General features: G+C 41.3%; 2 protein-coding genes across 3 annotated transcripts in view; both read right to left on the bottom strand.

Moving 5' to 3' along the window:
- Nucleotides 1-140: 140 nt before the first annotated feature.
- On the bottom strand, nucleotides 141-5,254 carry lyve1a (lymphatic vessel endothelial hyaluronic receptor 1a). Of its 2 annotated transcripts, none has more exons than XM_066647726.1 (6): nucleotides 4,707-5,254; nucleotides 3,089-3,254; nucleotides 2,513-2,652; nucleotides 1,529-1,756; nucleotides 1,345-1,423; nucleotides 141-606 (listed from the first exon to the last, which is right to left on the bottom strand). In XM_066647726.1, the coding sequence occupies exons 1-6, from the start codon at nucleotides 4,789-4,791 to the stop codon at nucleotides 417-419; spliced, it is 888 nt and encodes a 295-aa protein (XP_066503823.1). In that variant the 5' UTR covers nucleotides 4,792-5,254; the 3' UTR covers nucleotides 141-416. The 2 variants fall into 2 exon arrangements, with proteins under 2 accessions (XP_066503823.1, XP_066503822.1); XM_066647725.1 differs by having other exon boundaries at nucleotides 141-609; nucleotides 4,707-5,118.
- Nucleotides 5,255-7,058: 1,804 nt separating this feature from the next.
- The window catches only part of mrvi1 (murine retrovirus integration site 1 homolog), a 48,847-nt gene continuing 36,441 nt past the window's right edge, over nucleotides 7,059-19,464 (bottom strand). Inside the window, exons 24-38 of the mRNA XM_066648023.1 lie at nucleotides 19,299-19,360; nucleotides 19,090-19,146; nucleotides 18,169-18,600; nucleotides 17,766-17,844; nucleotides 17,129-17,252; nucleotides 15,731-15,761; nucleotides 14,154-14,294; nucleotides 13,849-13,980; nucleotides 12,507-12,660; nucleotides 12,318-12,367; nucleotides 11,717-11,869; nucleotides 11,422-11,486; nucleotides 10,158-10,277; nucleotides 9,286-9,417; nucleotides 7,059-9,020 (exon numbers count right to left, since the gene is read on the bottom strand). Of these exons, the coding sequence (XP_066504120.1) occupies nucleotides 8,780-9,020; nucleotides 9,286-9,417; nucleotides 10,158-10,277; nucleotides 11,422-11,486; nucleotides 11,717-11,869; nucleotides 12,318-12,367; nucleotides 12,507-12,660; nucleotides 13,849-13,980; nucleotides 14,154-14,294; nucleotides 15,731-15,761; nucleotides 17,129-17,252; nucleotides 17,766-17,844; nucleotides 18,169-18,600; nucleotides 19,090-19,146; nucleotides 19,299-19,360 (1,973 nt within the window). The 3' untranslated portion in view covers nucleotides 7,059-8,779. The remainder of the gene's footprint in view (nucleotides 9,021-9,285; nucleotides 9,418-10,157; nucleotides 10,278-11,421; nucleotides 11,487-11,716; nucleotides 11,870-12,317; nucleotides 12,368-12,506; nucleotides 12,661-13,848; nucleotides 13,981-14,153; nucleotides 14,295-15,730; nucleotides 15,762-17,128; nucleotides 17,253-17,765; nucleotides 17,845-18,168; nucleotides 18,601-19,089; nucleotides 19,147-19,298; nucleotides 19,361-19,464) is intronic.

Raw genomic sequence — 19,464 nt, 5'->3', positions numbered from 1 at the left:
ATGTGGTGGTGCTAGAGATCTTGATAACTTGAAAATGACTGCTGTTAGATAGTGAGGATGAAGCATAAAATTCAAGGAAGTGTGTGTTTACACGTTCATGAAATGGGACAAACTCGGACACTCACTGAAACACACCAATTGCTCCAGCAAATTTATTTATAAAAAACACAGGTTACATTAAACGGTAATCAATAAATTCATAAACATCACAGACAAGAAGATTTGAAGAAAAATACCTGAAAAATAAATAAGTACATTTGCTTTTTGCTGTTTTAAGTAGCAATGCAAGCAGCTTTTGTGCTCCGAATTACAGAGAGGGACTTAAATATTGGGCGATCCTCGAGTTAACCCTTGTGTTATTTGGCTAACTGAGAAATCTAGCTTTGTGAAAAGCCTTCCAAGTCTGTAGTGGCTGGTTAAGTTGAGGACTTGCCTTTGCACTCGTCATCATTCTCATAATCACTGTTCACACAGAAACCATCGGTGTTCTCCAGGTTGTTTTCCATCTGAGTCTGAGACTCTCTCACTTCTTTGGTGCTGCATTTGTCCCAGACATTAGTCTCTATGCACTCCTGCTGCTTCCTGTCCCACAGTCGTGCAGAGGATCTGCTAGGGTTAGGGTTAGTTCAAAAGAGAAGGCATCAAAGCCACATTTTTAAGGGACAATGGTTGTAATTGTTCTTTGCATGGTAAAATAAGGTTGGAATCCCAGTTCAGGCAGTGCACCAGAGGTCTTGGTCAAGACCCCTAACGCTGCATTATCCTTGCACTGTAAAATGATTTAAACTGCTCTGGATAAGAGTCTTCCAAATGCCATGAATGTAAAACTAAGACACATTTAATATGATTTACATATGGTTTTACATACAGTTGCAACATTTTTCTTTTAAACACTCTTAGACAGCTTTGAAATGTGATCATTTTGTTTAGATGTGTGAACACATTAAGATTTTCCCCCTCCGTATACAAATGGGGACAGACAGAATGATCTGAATGGAATTCATTGAGGTTTTTTAATTTATTTTCCTTTCTTGTGCCAGAACAGTTGGCAGAGGACAGCGGCAGTGACTAAATCAGTGGAGGGCAGTGAGAAAGCTGATTTGCTTGAAATTTGCGGAAATTAACCAATCCAGGAAGAACAGGACGGAACTGTGAGTGGAGGTTCTCTCAGGGTTGTGTTCAGTTCACCCTGATGACAGATACTGGGCATTTGAGCAGAAATATTTGTGCTGAGTAAAAAATTCTGAATTGTGAGATATAGAAAGATACTAATAATATACATATATATATGACCCATACTTATTTAATTCTGTTAAGCAGCATTTGATTTGATTTGGTACTTACATTTTAAAGTACCAGACTGCAACCACAGCGGCCAGGAGGAATGTGAGAATGGTTGAGATGAGCAAAGCAGTTGGGACAACTAGGACATCAGAGAATGGAGGTACAAGATTTAAGACAAACTGCTTTATTTGTATTTGCCAAAAGAATGGGTGAGATTTAAAATAGTATAATAGCAGATACCAACCTCCAATGCTGGGGTTCGCGCTGCCTAAGGCCTGAACTTTTTTATTGTCCTCTGGGAAGTTAAAGGAGGGATTTAGAGTGTGATAGGTCTCAGAGAAAGGCGAGTGGGGAGCAGATGAAGCAGATTCAGTAGTTTTAGCTTGTAGAATTCCACCTTTAGGGGTCTGAACTGTTGGTATCGTAGACGTCCCACTTGTGGATGTATGGGCTTGAGCATGTGCTTCAAAATCTGCGGATGAAACGAGAAGGCATCATTACGTCCGAGCACTTCTGAGGAAAATAGTTTGGGAGAATTCTGTACTCAAGAGTGTCCCATTTCCTCCAAATGCCCTACAACCTGCTTTGTTTTATTGCCAAGAGAGACACACGTTTGGCAACTTGGAGACTCACAGGGAACACTGGTCAGAGGCTGACGAAGTTGGACCAGGGGGTAGTGGGATCAAAGTACACCAATATTTAGTCTGGCTCACTGACTATGAGAATGCTTTATATAACTACATCAGTTGATTGTTAGAAGAGATAAAATTAAATGGAAGGGAGTTGTATCAAAAAACAACACCTGACTATAGTTTGGGCCTGGAGCATGTTTGTTAGTGTGTGTACAGTGATTCAAAATCTGGCCACAGGTATACGTCTGTCCCAGGGACTTGTTACAAATGTTTGACAATGTCAAGCTTTTGAATCCTATTATTTTTATTTCCAAATTTTAAGATTATTTTACTAATCTAACGTCTAATAATGTATCCGATGTCAAGATCATATGCATAAAACAGCCAATAAACCAAAGGATTTTCTTTGCAGTGATTTTATACAGTTTTTACAAAAAGTAGGTTGGGTCCTTACCCTTATTTTGGGACCTCTTGGTATAAATTCAATCCACATGTTAACGTAGGCCACATGAATTCATTTTGATTTAAAAAAATGCAGGGTACTCTAAAACCCAGAGACCTCGGTGAAAAGACATTGATCTGAACTGTTCGTCTACCTGTTGAATTGAAACAGAAGACATCAAACAGTGCACTGAGACCAGCTCGCCATGGGATGAGTCCCACTTTTCCTTGACCACAGGCCTGATTGACCTCTGTCCTGAGAATTACTGCAATCTGTTCATCTATCCATCCGAACCTGAAAAAACAGGAATGAAACTTACAGCTCTGCAAAAGTTATTAGGTGAAAACATGGTTGTAATCAAAAATTTAGTCCATACTCTAATATTTCTCATTAGGAGGTAGTTATCAGAAATGTATTAGTAGCAATATATATATTATTAATAACAGTATTCAACTAATTTCTAGACCATTTGATTGGTATAAGTGTATTTACTTAGAGAAAGTGTGGCATTCCATTGGCATATATTTTTTGCTCCAATAGAATAGGACACTTACACTTGATAAAATTATTTAGAACAATCAAAAAATGTCCAGAAATAGGCTGAATGATCTTTCAAATGAGAAATATTACATATAATGAGTCAATTTAAGATCATTATCTTGCTAATGCGTCATTCTTTTCAGAGTGGGTAGAGTTCTATCATGTCACGTTCTGTGTTTTCAGGCTGTACCTGCAGCTTTGGAAGCCATGACTCAAGGCTTGCAGCACCTGCATCTTGTCTGCTATGGTCACTCCCAGCTGGTCACACACTTCTCGAGCTACAGAGGCGTTGAAGGCATACTTGCCCATGTTTGATGCCTGGAACACACCATAGATGCTGCCGTGTTTGGGGTTAACTGCTCCCAAAGAATAATAGAGTGGATTAGGAACAGATTGATATCAGATGGATGACTCAGGCCATTTAACATTAACATTTGTGAAGTGTAATCATACAAAGCCCATTTCCAGAAAAGTTGGGACACTGTGCAAAATGTAAATAAAAACAGAGTGCAATGATGCGCACATTATTTCAACACTATTTTTAATTGATAATAGTATAAAAACAACATTTTACATGTTCAATTTCATAATGTTTCAAAGGTTTTCAATCGGTCTGAACGTGTTTAGCACATCTCTTGTTGCTGTAATCCATGCAGAATGTGGATTTTCTTGCTAAAATAAGGTCTGGATGGCAGCATGTTGCTCCAAAACCTGTAAACATCGCTCAGCATTAACAGTGCCTTCACAGATGTGCAAATAATCTATGCCATGTGCGCTAATGCACCCCATAACAACACAGATGCTAGATTTTATAATAGACTGGATGGTTCCAGTGCTCTTTAGCCAGGAGGACGTGGCTTTCCTTAATTCAAAATAGAATTTAAATATTTGATTCATCTGACCACAGGACACTTTAAATGTGTGTAGGCCCAAAAAAGCTGGGTCTTAATGATTTATTGCTATAGATTATGGCATCATTACATTGAGAAATGTGATTCTTGAATTGCGCTTGCAGTCATTTCTGTGAATTTCTTTGTACATATTCTGTGAAAGAATATTTGTCTTTCACAGTATGGTGCATCCCTCCCCATATTTATTTCTGATAGTTTAACTGAGATCTTGGCTATTTTTTAAACCCAATTATGTCAGTGACCTGTTGCCAATTAATCTAATTTAAAACATGTTGCTGCCGTCAAATTCAATGTGGGCATGTATTTGTCAAAAGCTGATAGAATTTAAGCTGATAGAAATTATTGGCACAGTATTGCATTCCATCTTTATGTACATTTACCACAGCATCTCAACTTGGAAAATGGGGTTTGTATTAAATCTACTCAATACATTATTACATGTTTAACTGATGTAATATAAAGACTAATGATCTGCCAATGGAATAAGACACTTTCACTGGATAAAATTACTTAAGAAAAGCATAAAAATGTGTGTAATATTCTTACAGCAATCTCAGAATTAGAGATAATTTGACTAAAATATTTTTTTTTTTTTGCAGTGAAATATGATATTCAGTATTTAAATGTAATGAACGCCTAAATGAGGATCAAATTTCAGCTTGAGTTTAATATTCTTTGACTGTTATTAAGGCACCAAAAGAAGCAAACCTCACTTGATCTTTAGTGTTGAGCTACTGGAGTTAAAGGTACCATAAATATTCCAACTAATGGTAAGTATTCAAAATATTATAAGGCATAATTATCTCTTTAAACTGATAGTCACTATTTAAATTGTGATATTAAAGTTGGTCATAACAGAGTTAGTCAGCTGATACAGACCTGGTGAAGGTGTCTTACCTGTGATCTTGCTGATATCAATCAGCAGCGCAGGCGTCATGAACGTCACAGAGAATAGTAGCAACAGCATCTCAACTTTGGCCATGATGGAGCCCTTTCGTTCCTGAGCTTTGCGGTGGGACGATGAGAGTGTCCGAGTGACAGGAGGAGAGGTTATAGAGCGGCTATTCCCCCCAGGGGTGCAGAGAGAGTGAGGGAAGGGGGAGGTTACTTCAGAAATGCCCCGTGGAAAGTGTCATCACAAGGACACAGAACTAGGGAAGAGGAAACAGGAGGTGTGCTGGCATCCCTGATGAGGTCAGAAATAAGTGGACAGGGGCTTTAGAAGAGGTGAGGTGTCTCGATGGTAATAATGAGCACTGAAGACAGACAGTTCTTTACAAAAACATTTATCTGAGCAAAACTCCATTCAGTTCAAAAACATTCTGTTCGAAGGTGTCAAGAGAAGTCATTACATCTAGTTTGTATATCTACCACTTTTAATCATGAGATTTATGTGCAAATATTCTAAGATTATTCTAGATGTTTGTTTTCACATTGTGTGTTTGTTTTAAGGGATTTTATCCAGTAAAGTTGTTTATGTGGTGTTGGTATCAGTGTGTGAAGAGTGGGGGAAGTGGATTGTATTGACAATCCAACACAATGGGCAGCACTTAGAACACATTTTATAAGTGGTCAGAAACTTGTAAATAACTCATGAAAGAATAAAGTTACGTTAAAACCAAGCACACCATTGTTTTTCTTGTGAAATTCCCAATAAATTTGATGTGTCACATGACCTTCCCATTGAAAAAACAAAAGTTGGATCCAAAATGGCCAACTTCAAAATGGCTGCCATGGTCACCACCCATCTTGAAAAGTTTTCCCCCTCCCATATACTAATGTGCCACAAACAGGAAGTTAATATCACCAACCATTCCCATTTTATTAAGGTGTATCCATATAAATAACCCACCCTGTACATTCATCCACTGAGCTTCTGTAGACACTTCATTCTGATCAGATTTGTGTGTCCAGAGCCTACATTGAATCATTAAGCACAAGGCAGGAACACACTTGACAAGGTGCAGATGGGATTTTATTAATTATGATGTATTATTTTTATGTTTTCTACAAATTTCAGTCCATACCAAACAAGGAATTAAATAGCTTTTTAGTCCCTGAATGAACAAGTTTGTGGGACACCATGTACTGGGTCCCTGACATGGGTGTGGCCATATTCAAAATTGTTTTAGTACAGAATCCCTGACACATTCAGGCCACTAGGTGTCAGTAGAAGAAGCGTTTCATAACGTGAAGAAAAACTTGAGAATATGATTGATGATTGATGAGGGGCAACTCAGGTTTCCAGAACCCTCTTAGGACAAATTAAAGAAGACTGACTGCATTCGATAGTATTGACACTGTAAGAGAAAATGGTTTCACAGAAAACCTGTAGTTATGTCGCTTTTGAGTCGTGTGTAAACAGAGAGCCTTTGAAGCCGTTTCCCACAGTAGATGAAGTCTACTGGGAGACAGTTGTTGTACTGAGATTTTGTTTGTTTAGCTTGGGCATCAGCACCACACTTGGACAATTATTTCCTGTTCTCCATTGCTCAGTCATTAACAGGCGAATGTTCCTCTGGCTTCCTGTGATCTTTTACTGTCATACGCCTCTGTCCCTCTTCCAGCAAAACATCTTATCTCTACACAACCACAAATGAACACACACACCCTGCCATTTCATTGTTAGAGGGAAATGACGCAGGAGGTCAGGAAAAATAAGCGATGCATTTTTCTGCCAACATCAGCGATATTACAGTGGATCTTACAGTGGATTTAGCTGTTTTGCCCTTCATGAGGTCAGCACAATATTGCCTCATTGTGAAAGTGTTGTACTGTACACAATAGAAAGTACCATCTAAGGCCAAAAGTTTGTTTTGAACTCAAGGCAACCGCTAGGTAGTTCTTCCGTTTTGTGGGATTTACACTTGTTTTTTTGCACATTTCTGGGAAGATCTGATGACTTTCAGCCATGTGAGCATTAGTGAGGTCAAGCATTGATATGGGATGATTAGCTGTGGACCACAAACTCAATTCCAGCCCATCTCAAATGTACTAGATGGTGGGTTTTATACCTCTCTAGCTGATTCTTTCAATTTAGCATAGTGACCTTAAAGGAACACTTGGTAATTTTTCAGTGTTTTGCTCCTGGGGCGTAATTACTCACCCTGGAGTAATTACGTTTTAAAGCGTTGTACTGAAATCAGTGTTCTTGAAGTGTGTGGCAGGCATCTAATTCTAAATTTGTTTATATTTAAAAATCCAGCTGAGTTGGTCTGTGCAATCACTAGAAAGGTTTTATTTGTGCTTTTTCACTTAAAAGAAAAAAAAAAGAATTATACATTACACATAAATAGATTATGGTTTTTATTGCATTGTACACAATGTCCCACATGTTTGGAAATGAGGTTTGTATATAATGTATCGTGCACCCAAAATGTTAACCATATTTAATCTTGTCTTTCCCATATATCTAACTGCAGATGTGTCTGTCACTCTGACACTTGGAGGAGAAGGAGAAGTGCCCAGATCTGTTCTGATGTGTTGGGATACCTGCAGTGACTTCATACTGAATGATAGGGAAAAAAGGGCCATCCTACTCACCCAGGGAGAGCACGACCAACTATGCTCTCTTGGACTCTTGGACTATAACCTAAGAAGACTTAGACGTCTCTGGGACCAGACTGGTGATATCCATATGCTAGAGCCAGAATCTCTCTCATGTAGGTTCTCTTTACAGGTGTCCAGTTTGAGATTTGAGTCAATTATTGTATTAGAATAATACACCACACAAATAATATTGGTTTGGCTACAGTCTGTAGATGCACAACACTGTAGTGGTTTACCCCATAAAATGGAACTACATGGTAAGTATTTCTAAAACCCAATGAATGGTGTGTATTAACTACAGTTGTTCCTGTTTCTATAAAAGCAGTTATGGAATAAATTAAGCTGGTTGAAGGATGACACCCAAAACTTATCCTCTTGTACATTCCATTCCTTATAAATCCTCCTCTCTCCCTTCTGTTTCCTGTGATGATTAAATACGCATCTAACCACCACCCTGTCACAACACTCTCTTCCATGACTTTTCTCCTGCTGAGTGACAGGTGGGTCCCTGCTTCCGTACCCATGGCAAAGCTGCCCAGAACTCATCCGCCAGCCCTCTCCCGTCTCAAGCTTAGTTTGGGGTGCGGCCAATGCTGTATAGTTAACGCAGTATAGGAAACAGCATGTAGTTTCCTAGGAAATATGAAGGGTTATGATTTTGATTCGAATCTTCAACCACGGGTTAAAGAAGTCAGGCATCCGTTCTCTTACACAGGGTGAAATTACAGAGCTGTTTTTTTTCAAGGCACCTTTATTAAAAGGTGGAGTGGCACAACCGTTATCACACATGTGCAAATATCTAAAAGGATGACAGAAATCTCTCATGCTAATTCAAAGTGCTCTATAAAATTTCTGGAAAATTGTTCACACCATGGTGCTTATAGAACAGAATCCAACACATCAAATCAAAGGCAATTATGTGTTACAAAATATTGCACTTCAGGAGCTACCTTGGAATGTCAAATAAAATAAACCATGTAGAGTTTAAAAAAAAATTAAAACCATACCAAAATGTAAAGCTTTTAAATAGTGTATTAAAAAAATGTCTTATTTTAAATCTCATAAAACCTGAGAGTTACTATAGTAAGGGCTGAGTGGTAAAATAATGTGTCTATCAAAATGTTACTTTAGAAAATGCTGGTAGCCAAAGATTAAAAAACCACAGTATTCCCTCCAGGTGAGGTATGATACCTACCAAACCTATACTGAATAAGGTTAGGTTACAAAGCACACTTGGTCCCTAATGATCAATAGGTGATTTTATTCATTAGCCCACTGCAGGTTGAGTGCTCTTCTAAAACAACAGCTTTGGCTTGAATTATTGGTGATCCGAAGATCTCCAAAATCACTGAATAGGGTTCCAGAGTTCAGTTGAACTCCTCGATCTGTCTTTGAACAGTGGATGTCTGTAAGGCTCCCTGCTACTCTGGGGTGGGGCGATTAGATCCTACATGCAGTCCAAAAAATTTCTTCTTGCCTGGAACAGCCGACTTCTCTGTCGACGTGTCTTCTTGGACACTGTAGTGGTTGCTGAAGAGGTTTATGAGATTGACCACAAGGAACGAAACTAAGAATAAAGTAAGAACAATCCACAGAGTCCGATTCTGTTTGAAGATTTTTGGACAAATCCGGTCAAGAACTTCCAGTGCTTCCGCATACCTACTGTGAAAAGAAGATGAGATAGGGGAAACTTGACATGGATCAATGATATTTTAAATGTGAATCTCACTTTTCCCCCCAATCAGACCCTTAGATGATCTATGATCTTGGTCTCTAACAGCTCCCAGCACCTCTGAACCAGGTGTTCCATTCCTCTTTGTTGGTTCGAGTGTGCTGGGGTCTGGAAGAGTGATCAATGGTTTGGATCATCTGTTGGTTTTATGTTGGGAAGCAATGGTTAAAACCAAGATATCCTTGAGGTTATTACCTGTTTGGCTTCTTTTCTTTTTCTGACTCATCTCCAGTTATCTCCTCAGGCTCCAATAACTTCTCTTCTGCCTTCTCTTCTTCCTCCTTAACTTCTTGAAGCTCTTTCATTCTTTTCAGGCCTTCCTGGTACCTACAGATGCAAACACAAACTGGATCATTGTGAGCAGGAGTTAATAATTCAGCATCCATATTTGACCCTAACTAATGGCATCGTAGGGCGGCACGGTAGTGCATCTGGGAGTGTCCCAGAGTGTCCCCAGCTCCAGGGTCCTGGAGGTCCTCGATAATGGAAACCATGCTTTTATGGTCATTGTACAACAGTACAATGAGATTTGACCTGTGGCAGAGAACACACACACACACTAGTGATCACGGGCAGTGAGCACACAAACCCAGAGTGGCAGGCAGCCACCCTCTGCACCTTGGGAGCATTTTGGGGGTCGGTCCCTTGTTCAAGAGCACTTCAGCTGGTTGTGGGGATCAAATCAGTGACCTTTCAGTCTCAAACCCAATTCTCTAAGCATTTCATCATGGCTGACCCCTATGAATGAAGCTCATGCAGCATGGTTCTTATGCAGATGTTGGTGCCACAAATACAGACAGCAGTTTTTACATGCTGTGGACTTCACTCGACAGCCCGGCTCTGAGTTAGCATAGTATACTGCTTCATGGCTGAGATGTTACACTTTCCATTTCACCATATGAAAGCACTTACAGCTCTAGCAGAGCAGAAGCTGGCCTCAGTGTGATCTATTCTACGGTTGTGTTTGATTTTATATACATGGGGGTGGGTCCTACAAAGTAGGATTCGTGTGTGTGTGTGTGTGTGTGTGTGGTGGGGTGGCTGGATGAAACTTATTGAGACGTTACCCTTTATTGTAGGCTTCCTCCTCAATCTTAGCCTTGATCTCTGCTCTGATCTCATCGATGCTGCAGGAAGCTTTGGCCGATGCAGCTGCTTCACCTTCCTGCTCAGCGACGACTTTTCCACTGCATTGTTTTGGAAGAGCAAAGAAGAGTTAGCGCTGGTGCTATAAACGGGTGCCATTACGCACACCATTGCGCGCTGTGACGCTGAGCCCTTTTGGCCCTCACTTTAATGGTGAGCTTGGGTGCCGCTTCAAGTGGCAAGCACTTCGTAGACCCAGTTTCCGAAAAACAAAACAAAAAGCACACCAGTGTTCAAGTCACAAGTTGTACAATGGAGGTATAACAATGTCCCGTGCTTTTGAACACGTACTTTATTTTGATTGTTATTCTTTCTCTGTGCTGAAGTCTTGCACATGAGAGTAAATAGAATAAGGACCTTATTAACAAGAGCGAGCACCAAGACTAAAGCCTGGTCTTTGTCATACACTCGAGCCCAAATGTTTAGATGAATTCTCAGAATAGCTGTAAAACCAGCTGCAGCCAGGGCTTTTACACAACGGTCCAGTGCTATTTTGAACATTCTGAACGTTTTAGGGGAGTTGCATAATTTGCAGTGCTTTATAAGACCCTCGGCTTCCTGTTCTAAATGATTTACTGAGCCACTCCTTCAGATAGTCTTTCTGAAGGCCAAACAAACAAACAAAATATCCTGCAGCACTGCGAGATTTGTTAATATCAGAACTCCATGCAGTGTCCAAGACAGACACTACCCACTCTGTTTTGAAATGAACAGTACTCAACACTGGTTGTGCTGCTGTTATAAAATATATGTATCTCTTGTATCTCCAATTTTGTAATTTTATAGCAGAAAGAAAAGTTGTTTTAAACTTCTGTGCATATTAAAGGCAATGTTCTTTTAATTAATTTTAATTAAAAAAATAATTTTTATAAAATTCAAAGAATGTTTGCTTAGCATTTGCCCGCTCTCCTGTCTGTTTGTGCAATGGAAATATGTCTGGTGTTTAAACACAACCCTGGCTCTGTAAATGGGACAGAAACAAATGGCTCAGTACAAAATGTCTCAGGCTTTTTCTGTGTGTATGTCGCCCCATGGAGCTTCTGAATGAAAACAAACATGACAGTGAAAAGTAGTTCTTCAGGATCGTACACATTGCCTTTAATGCAACTATGTTTTTAATTTTTCATTAGTAATCTCTGAGCATTTCTGACAGTGACCGATTAAAAGTTTCCTTTGTTTACTCACTTTTCTCCTGCAGCTTGCTGTGCTGGATCTGAAGAGCTCTCGCTTTTCGTGCCGTTGGCCTCGCACTAAACAGAGATGTGAGGAACACCAACCAAGTCACAAAGCCTGACACCACAAAATAGGTTTCTACTGCAGTATCTTGACAAGTCATTAGTGCTTGTTATTTGCCTGCTGACTTCAGTCAACACCAGGTGAATGCAGCTTGGATAAAGCATCATCCATCACCTGACACATGCAGAACATCACTACTACATTGTTGTAACTGAGAGGAAGAGCCGGTTGAAATGGGGCTCACCAGTATAGGAAGTGCCCCCGGGCCAGTACTGGGGCCAGCGGACGCAAGGCCAGCGGTAGGGCCGGGGCCCGCAGTGACTGGGGTCTGACCAGGGATGTTCAGGAGATTAAACTTCGGGACCACAGCTACACTGACTCTCCTTCTGGGTAAAGCCTGGAAAGACAGAGCAAGATTTGTTTCAGTTTTTCATCACCTACTTAAAGCCATCTGCCATTTGTGATTTTCTGTAACTGCTTTATCTTTAGGCAGGAACACACCCTGGACAGGGCACCATTTCATCACAGAGTATTGAACACTCACACCTATAGACAGTTTTTGAATAGCCACCTCATCTACCACCATGTGTTTTTGAATGGCAGGAGGAAACCCATGCAGACACAGGGAGAACACACCACACTCCTCACAGTCAGTGACCTGAGGAAGGGTATGAACCCAGAACCCCATGATGAAACAGCCATTATACTAATATACATAATAGCTAATGACATATTTAAACATGGTGGTCCTCCATGGGGGGGGGCTCTGTGAAGAATAAACTGGTTAATAAATATTGTCTGCTACTTCCTGGTGGTAAAAATTAGCAATGCTCCTGTAACAGTACCTTTCCCATTGTCAGAGACATGGATCTTGATGCACGTGGGACTCCATCATCTAGAATAGAGAAGTATAAAAACATTCAGCATTCATAATGGACTCAAGCACAATGTAAATGCATAGTAATCATATTTGGTTAATGTCAACATTTAAAGATGACAGATTCTAGCTCCTGGACTGTTGCAAACACACTTACCTCCAGTTTCTAAAGAGCCGGTATAACAGCGGTTGGAGTTCTGGTTGGCCAGTTTCTTGAACTCCATCAGCTCTGCGTGGTCCTTCTCGTAAGTCCTCTTTAGGTTCTCCACATACTGCATCATCACCTCCGTGGCCTTGTTCATTCGTTTCTCCTGCCACAAGAAGATGACATATATATATATAATAACAAAGGACAAACACTGCCAGACTCACAGCTGTCTGTAACTATCAAGACAGCACTTTTTATAAGTGGTATTACAAGTGACATTGAATCATTATTGTTATTAATTCTTCAGCAAACCCTCCTCGAAAACGACATAGTGTGGTTTCTGCAGTGCAGATGTTGGAGTATCATTGACAGAGGCTCTGTTCTCTCTACTACAGGTCAGTGGAGCATCACAATGATTTGGAAGCTGTAATTTTAAGATAAAAAAAATGATACCTAGTGTTTCTTAAATATGCCTCAGGTCAAGTAAGGATCAAAGCTGTTGGACAACTCATCCTAGTGGAAACGGATGATGGCTCATCACTCCAAAGTTTGCAGCTGCACGGCTTCACATCCCAAAGCTTTGAGGTGCATTACTCTTTTAGCCAACAGTTGGCTTTGGGCTTGGAGGCTTAGCTGCTCCTGGATGTCCCATTTTGTTTGGTCAGTTGGCATGGAGAACATATGAACTGTGTACACAGCTGTATGCCTACGCCTGCAATGGGTGTAAAAGCATAAAACATAGGCCTATGTAAATGTAGATAAAATGATCTTGTTTACCGGTTTTTGATTATTGGATTATGCCGAAAGTTTCCAATACTGAGCACAACTTAGCTGTAATCACTAAAATAGTTTAAGCAACACTAACTCATACAGTACAGTCTTTATAATCATTCTAGAGTTTTTCCCTGAAGCGTGGAGTGGTTATTTCATCAGAGAGTGATGCTGTAAGTCGTGCTGGGTTTCTGTTAGGGTTTCAGGATCCCTGTTGTTACTAATTACTAATGAGTACATTTTGAAAAGGGAATGCAAAGTGGGTCAGCAAAGGTAAAGGCGTTCAAAGCCAGGCCCTAGAGACAACATTAATAGTCTTGCCACAGGCAACAGACACACAGCTGAGTATTTCTTCATTCACACCGTTTACTTTGGCTTGCGCATTAACCTAAGGGCAAACTAACACAGAGATAAATCTATCACAAACATATCTGCTTGAAAAAACACATTCCTGTGCCCCTTCATGCCTTTGAAGGGAGGCCCGTTTCTCGAATGAAAACAAGACTAGGAATACTCGTGGATGTCAGAAGCTTCCCTGCTGAGATTTACGGCAGGGGTCAGCAAGTGTGTCCAAGCTCACCTGCCGCACTGCTCCCACCATCTCAGCTCGGCTGGACAGGCGATTGGCAAGGCGATTCAACACGGCCACTGTCTCGACTAGACGCTGGTAGGACTCCCTTTGCTCCGCGTTCTGCCACAGTGTCGCCGTGCTCTGAAAAGCAAAGAATAAATAAATAAATTTGAAAAACTGTTGCGACATATTGTGTGACAAATGCATGGCCAATGATGCATCCAGCAAAATAGGGCTTTCCTAATCTTGTCTGTTAGTCCTTGGTTGGGGGTGTTGAGACAGTGTAGTAGTGTGAACAATGCAGTTGCACTCACCTTCAGCGAGTTTTTAAACTCTTCCAGTTCCTTCTCTGTGTTCTCCTCTGTGAGGTTGCGCTCCCTCTCTGCCTGCTTCAGCCTGGTCTCCAGCGTGTAGTTGTCGTTGCGGAACGCAAGGGACAGCTGCACAAAGGCATTCTGCAGGACGGAGAACACAGGTCTTTAATATTTCTGTAGTTTCTCCTATACAGAGCGATCAGATGGAAAAACTAAAGAGACAAAATTAAGCTTCTCAGTTATTTCTTCTGAGAAAAAAAGGACACAGGAATCTCATGAGTCCCCTTTTGAGTTTAGTGGCCCCTTCTTATGTTTTAGCCGCTGTGCTCAGTATCTCTGAGTTATTCATTTTGATCTATGATAACCCTTCAGCACATGGCACACTCCAGCACTATCCACCGGCCTGTGGGACGGTCCTGTTTGTGTGTGTGTGTGTGTGTGTGTGGTGGGTGAGCCCAGCTTATAGAGCAGAATTGGAGATGACTAATAGTGGGTTAAAAATATTAATCAGGGCCAGAAACATCTAACGAAACTGGAACGTCACAAAAACTCCCGAGCAATATAAGAGCAATGTCTAAGCACTAAAACGGCATACACAGTGGGAACGCTGAATTATGAAAGAACACTTCTGCAATATGGTGTAAAGCAAAGTTTAACGCAATTATTTGAACAGACTGCAGAGTTTGTGTTAATGTACAAGCACAGGGTATGTTTCTGGCCTAATGTGCTAGCCAGGAAACCAGCTGCGGAGACAGCAGTTCAAATGGAAACCAATACACGCTTGTAAACAAGGTCAATTCCATTGACAAGGCTGGAAATCCATATGAGGAAGCCAAGACAAAGAATGTTTTGTATCTGATAAACCTTGTACCTCCCATAAACCCTACAAATTGCCCAGGACTTAAGCTACACCTATCTGCTGTGCCCGCTGTCGGATTCAACCCATTAGGCACGAGATCAAAGCAGAGCTGGGGATGCAGAGGAATGCAGAAATGACCTGAAAACCCCTTGTGGTTTACTGTCACGATCAAAGCGCAGGCTAGATATGAGCAGAGACTGGCAAGGAAGGCAAGGAGAGCAGAAGGCCGGGCCTTGACCTTGTCCGGCTCGCTAGCGTCATCTTGGGAGCACACTGTATCCACAGAGGCATGTTTTGTGCTTCCTCACAGGGGACAGGAAACCGCTAAGGCCCAGCAAAATTGCCTCATCCTAAGCTGGGCTTGGGAGCGCAGACAGAATGCCATGGACGTTTCCATGTATCAGCGCCTTCAAAACACAGTCAGGCAGGGACATACTGTACTGTCCACCAGAGCAGCTGCTAGTTGCTTTAACTGGCAGCAAGCATGGTTTTGACCTCTGTGACTCATCACTCTCTAATAAAAAAATTATCCCCGTAATCATCCTCACAATCCCTACTCTATCAAGGTTTGTTTAATGAACCCCCCTCCCTCTCTCTGTCTCTTCCACCCTGGTGGGATCATCTGTCCCCTTCTGCTGCCCTGACATGCAGCAGAGAACACAGAGTTCTCCAGAGTCATAGCATGTTAGTGTTTGAAACAAGGGGAAAAAACACTCACCTCCACTTCTTTCTCTGTTAGCGGAGGGGCACTGAAACAAAGGACACGGGTGTTTAGTCATCATTGATTTGGTAAATAATCCTGACATGTTGTATCATATCGGCATTAGCAAAATGCTAAAATCCCAGTCTAAAGCTAAACTGCAGGACATGAAAACCAAAAAACAAAAGACCATATAAAAATATATATTTGTAACTGTTTATCCAGTTCAGCGTGGCGGTGGGTCTGGAGCCTACCCAGAATCATTAGGTGCAAGGCTGGACCACACCCTGAAGGGGGCGCCAGTCCTTCACAGAGCAACACACACATACACACATTCAAACACACACTCACACCTACGGACACCTTTGATTCGCCAATCCACCTACCAACGAGTTTTTGGACCATGGGTGGAAACCGAAGCACCCGGAGGAAACCCACACTGACACAGGGAGAACACTAAATTAAATCAGTTTGAATCTAATAAAATTCCTATGAATATAGGCAACAGCATGAGCCACTAAATTAACAACATTCATTCATTTATTAATCAATCTAGTCATTTATGCTTTGCACTTTTTAACTGTTTACAGCTGTAGGGAGCAAAAGCGCGATACTGTATTGGTGTAAAAGTAATTAAACGGCGGTGTTAATCAGCGTTGATCTGCACAGGAGAGTAAACGGGGAAAAAATAAAATACAATGAAACAAATAAATTAATAAAAATAAAATCTAAATTATTTATTTTTAATTATTTAAAAGTGTTCTCCCTGTGTCTGCGTGGGTTTCCTCCGGGTGCTCTGGTTTCTCCCACAGTCCAAAAACAAACGTTGGTAGGTGGATTGGCGACTCAAAAGTGTCCGTAGGTGTGAGTGAATGTGTGAGTGTGTGTTGCTCTGTGAAGGACTGGTGTTCTTCCTGTTCCCGTCCTGCGCCTAGTGATTCCGGGGAGGCTTGGGACCCACCGCAACCTGGGAACTGGATAAGCGGTTACAGATAATGAATGAATGAAAAATTATAAAAGGTTTTGACACTCATTTGGTGGAAAATTTTAAGTCTGATTTTATTCCCTCCAGTGAAAATTGAGTTTATTTACATGTCAGTGCGGTGGTAATGTTAGAAGACGTATCAGTTTCCCATAGACAGTCTCTAAACGAGGGGATTCAGACAGACAAGGTTTCTAACATCAAAAACCTCAGAAACCCATTCCTGTCAAAATTTGGGAGGGCTGTCAAACTGTGGGCAAGCTGCAGAATGAATGGAGACTTATTACATATTCATATATCCATGGAAACTAAGTAAAGGCAATTACATCTAAATGAAATTACATCTAAACAACTTTAAAGGCATTTATTCTAAATATGTCATTCTGATGAACAGAGATGAGCTTTGTAAAATGGACAAAGCAGTGTGTTCTGACCAGCCTGGTAAGCCTCTGTGCAGCTTGAGTTTGCGCAGCATGATGTCTGATATGTTGGGCATGGCATCGGCTTTCTCTTTTGACTCTTCATCTGATGGGGAAACACTTGTAGGAGATAAGGGACCTGAGAGGGACAAATAGAGTCAAAACACTAGTTTAACAAACCTTTCAAACTAACTGTGTCTGTGTCTTCAACTTGAAGTGTTTAAACATGGTTGAACTGAACATCTTACAGCAGGGAAAGCACTAATCCACACAAGATCGAGTTACCTGGCCTAGAATCAGTACACGTTGTTGCTGATTATAACGTGCAGACTTGCTGACCTTCTCTAACATTAAGTCCAACAGTTAATAGTTTTTTGTTTACTGCCATCTTCTGGTGTGTGTGTGTAATAGCGCGTTAAGGCTCAAGTTTATCAGGTTCATGTGAGGACTATCTGATAATTCATGGGGTGGCTTCCCAGACAGGGATTAGGCCTAGTCCTATACCATGTGAAAATCACAATTCAAAATGCTGTGAAGTCGAGGATTAGGCTTATTCCCAGTCTGGGAAACCCGATGAACTAGGGCCAATGTTTTAACTTTGGAACAGAGGGGCTACGTTAACAGAAAACTAACTGCTAACTTTCAGTCCCACCTCGATCTTGTTCGGCCGTCTCGCTCAGGTCTGGGAGCTTTGATCCTGAGATGCTCTGGTTTCTCATCAGCTTATGCTCCTGAATAAGGACAGACAGGTCAGATGAGTTTAATAAACTTGGAACTGCTTTGTTTTTGTGACTATATAATCATATCAGATCAACACAGGGGCATACATTACTGTACTCATTTACAGTGTTCCTCATTCCAGCCAGAAAGGCACTAAACCTAGGGCTAGTCAGCACTTGAATTACCACAGATTGATATCAAATGTACATAATCTTATCCAAACCTATTAGCCGGAAAACTAGAGGTTCAAGGTTCAAAACCAGGATTTAATCCAGATGGAATATGGTTAGGATTAGGTAAGTCCCTTGTAGGATACTTAGAATTGAAGCCATTACCTCTCTCAGTTTGGACAGTTTCGGAACAGGAGGCAGTGGGAAATCTCTGTAGCCAGGGGACTTCAGCTTGTCCGAGAAAGGAGGGCTCTCATCTTCATTGGGCGCACCATTCCTCACGGGGCCCACAGTGTCCCAGGAGACGGCCCTCATGAGGGGGGGGAATGCGCCAATGGTTTTGATCTCTGCCGTACAGGGCGCCTGCTGGGTGGGTGGGCGTGGGACAGGTTTGGCCACTCCGGTGGCTGGGGTCTGGCTGTCAGGTTTCTGGACAGCTGGAGGTGGACCAGGCTTCTTTCCCTGACTGGAGTCTAGACTTTTCAGAGCACCACTGGGCTCTCGGGCTTGGGCAGCAGCAGCATGGCGAGGTGTCAGAGTGCCAGAGGAAACCTTACGCTTCTCAGGAGGCTTCCAGTCAACCAGCCTGTTCAGACTCTGCACAGAAGGAGAGGGCATGGTTACAGTGATTTTAATGCAGATTAACATACGCATTACAACCTACCAAGCTGTACTTTGCTCCACCTTTAACAGCATCATACTGACTCCTGAGAATGATCCACCACCTTAATAATACGTCAGTACTATCATGGTCCTGACAATTGAAGAACAAGGTGAAAAGGGCTAAAAAGCATACAAAGTAAAACAAAAAATCTGTAACAATCTGTAATCAGTGGAGCTGATAAAAATGGCCAACATACGAAGAAACATGGCAGTGGCCTTAATGTTAAGGCTTCTAAGTGTATATAAATATATATATGTGTGTGTGTGTGTGTGTGTGTGTGTGTGTGTGTGTGTAACCAGTACCAGTGTAATCTAACAGTGCACCTTAAAATAGCTGAATTCACAAACTATTCACTAAAAAAGGAATGACAGGAAAAGACAATATATAAAAATAGACAATATATGATTTAAAAATGAACCGACCTCTTGGTCTGGTTTATTTGGTTCTCCATGGTCACGCACAGCAGGGATCTCTAGTCTCTAAACTCACAAGAGTAAAAACAGCAATGTTGGAACAAAACTATGAGGGTATTGTCAATATAACTATAATCCCATGTAATATATGTAGAGATCAATGAATCATGAAAGAGATACAGAGTATATGGTGAACTTAAGAGTCAGTGATAACACACCTGAACTGTTGGAGGACTTGTAGGAGGGCTTGCTGTGACCGTGACCTCTGTAGCTGAAACGGCTGGGAAACACAAAACAGAAAAAATATTACACAGACGATGGGACAGACTATGACAGTGACCACATAGACAAAACTGTGAAACATGGTGGAGGTAGTGTTGTAAA

The sequence above is a fragment of the Hoplias malabaricus genome, chromosome 16 (genome assembly GCF_029633855.1).
Source record: "Hoplias malabaricus isolate fHopMal1 chromosome 16, fHopMal1.hap1, whole genome shotgun sequence".
Classification (NCBI taxonomy): domain Eukaryota; kingdom Metazoa; phylum Chordata; class Actinopteri; order Characiformes; family Erythrinidae; genus Hoplias; species Hoplias malabaricus.
This window is presented reverse-complemented; position numbering and strand designations above follow the sequence as displayed.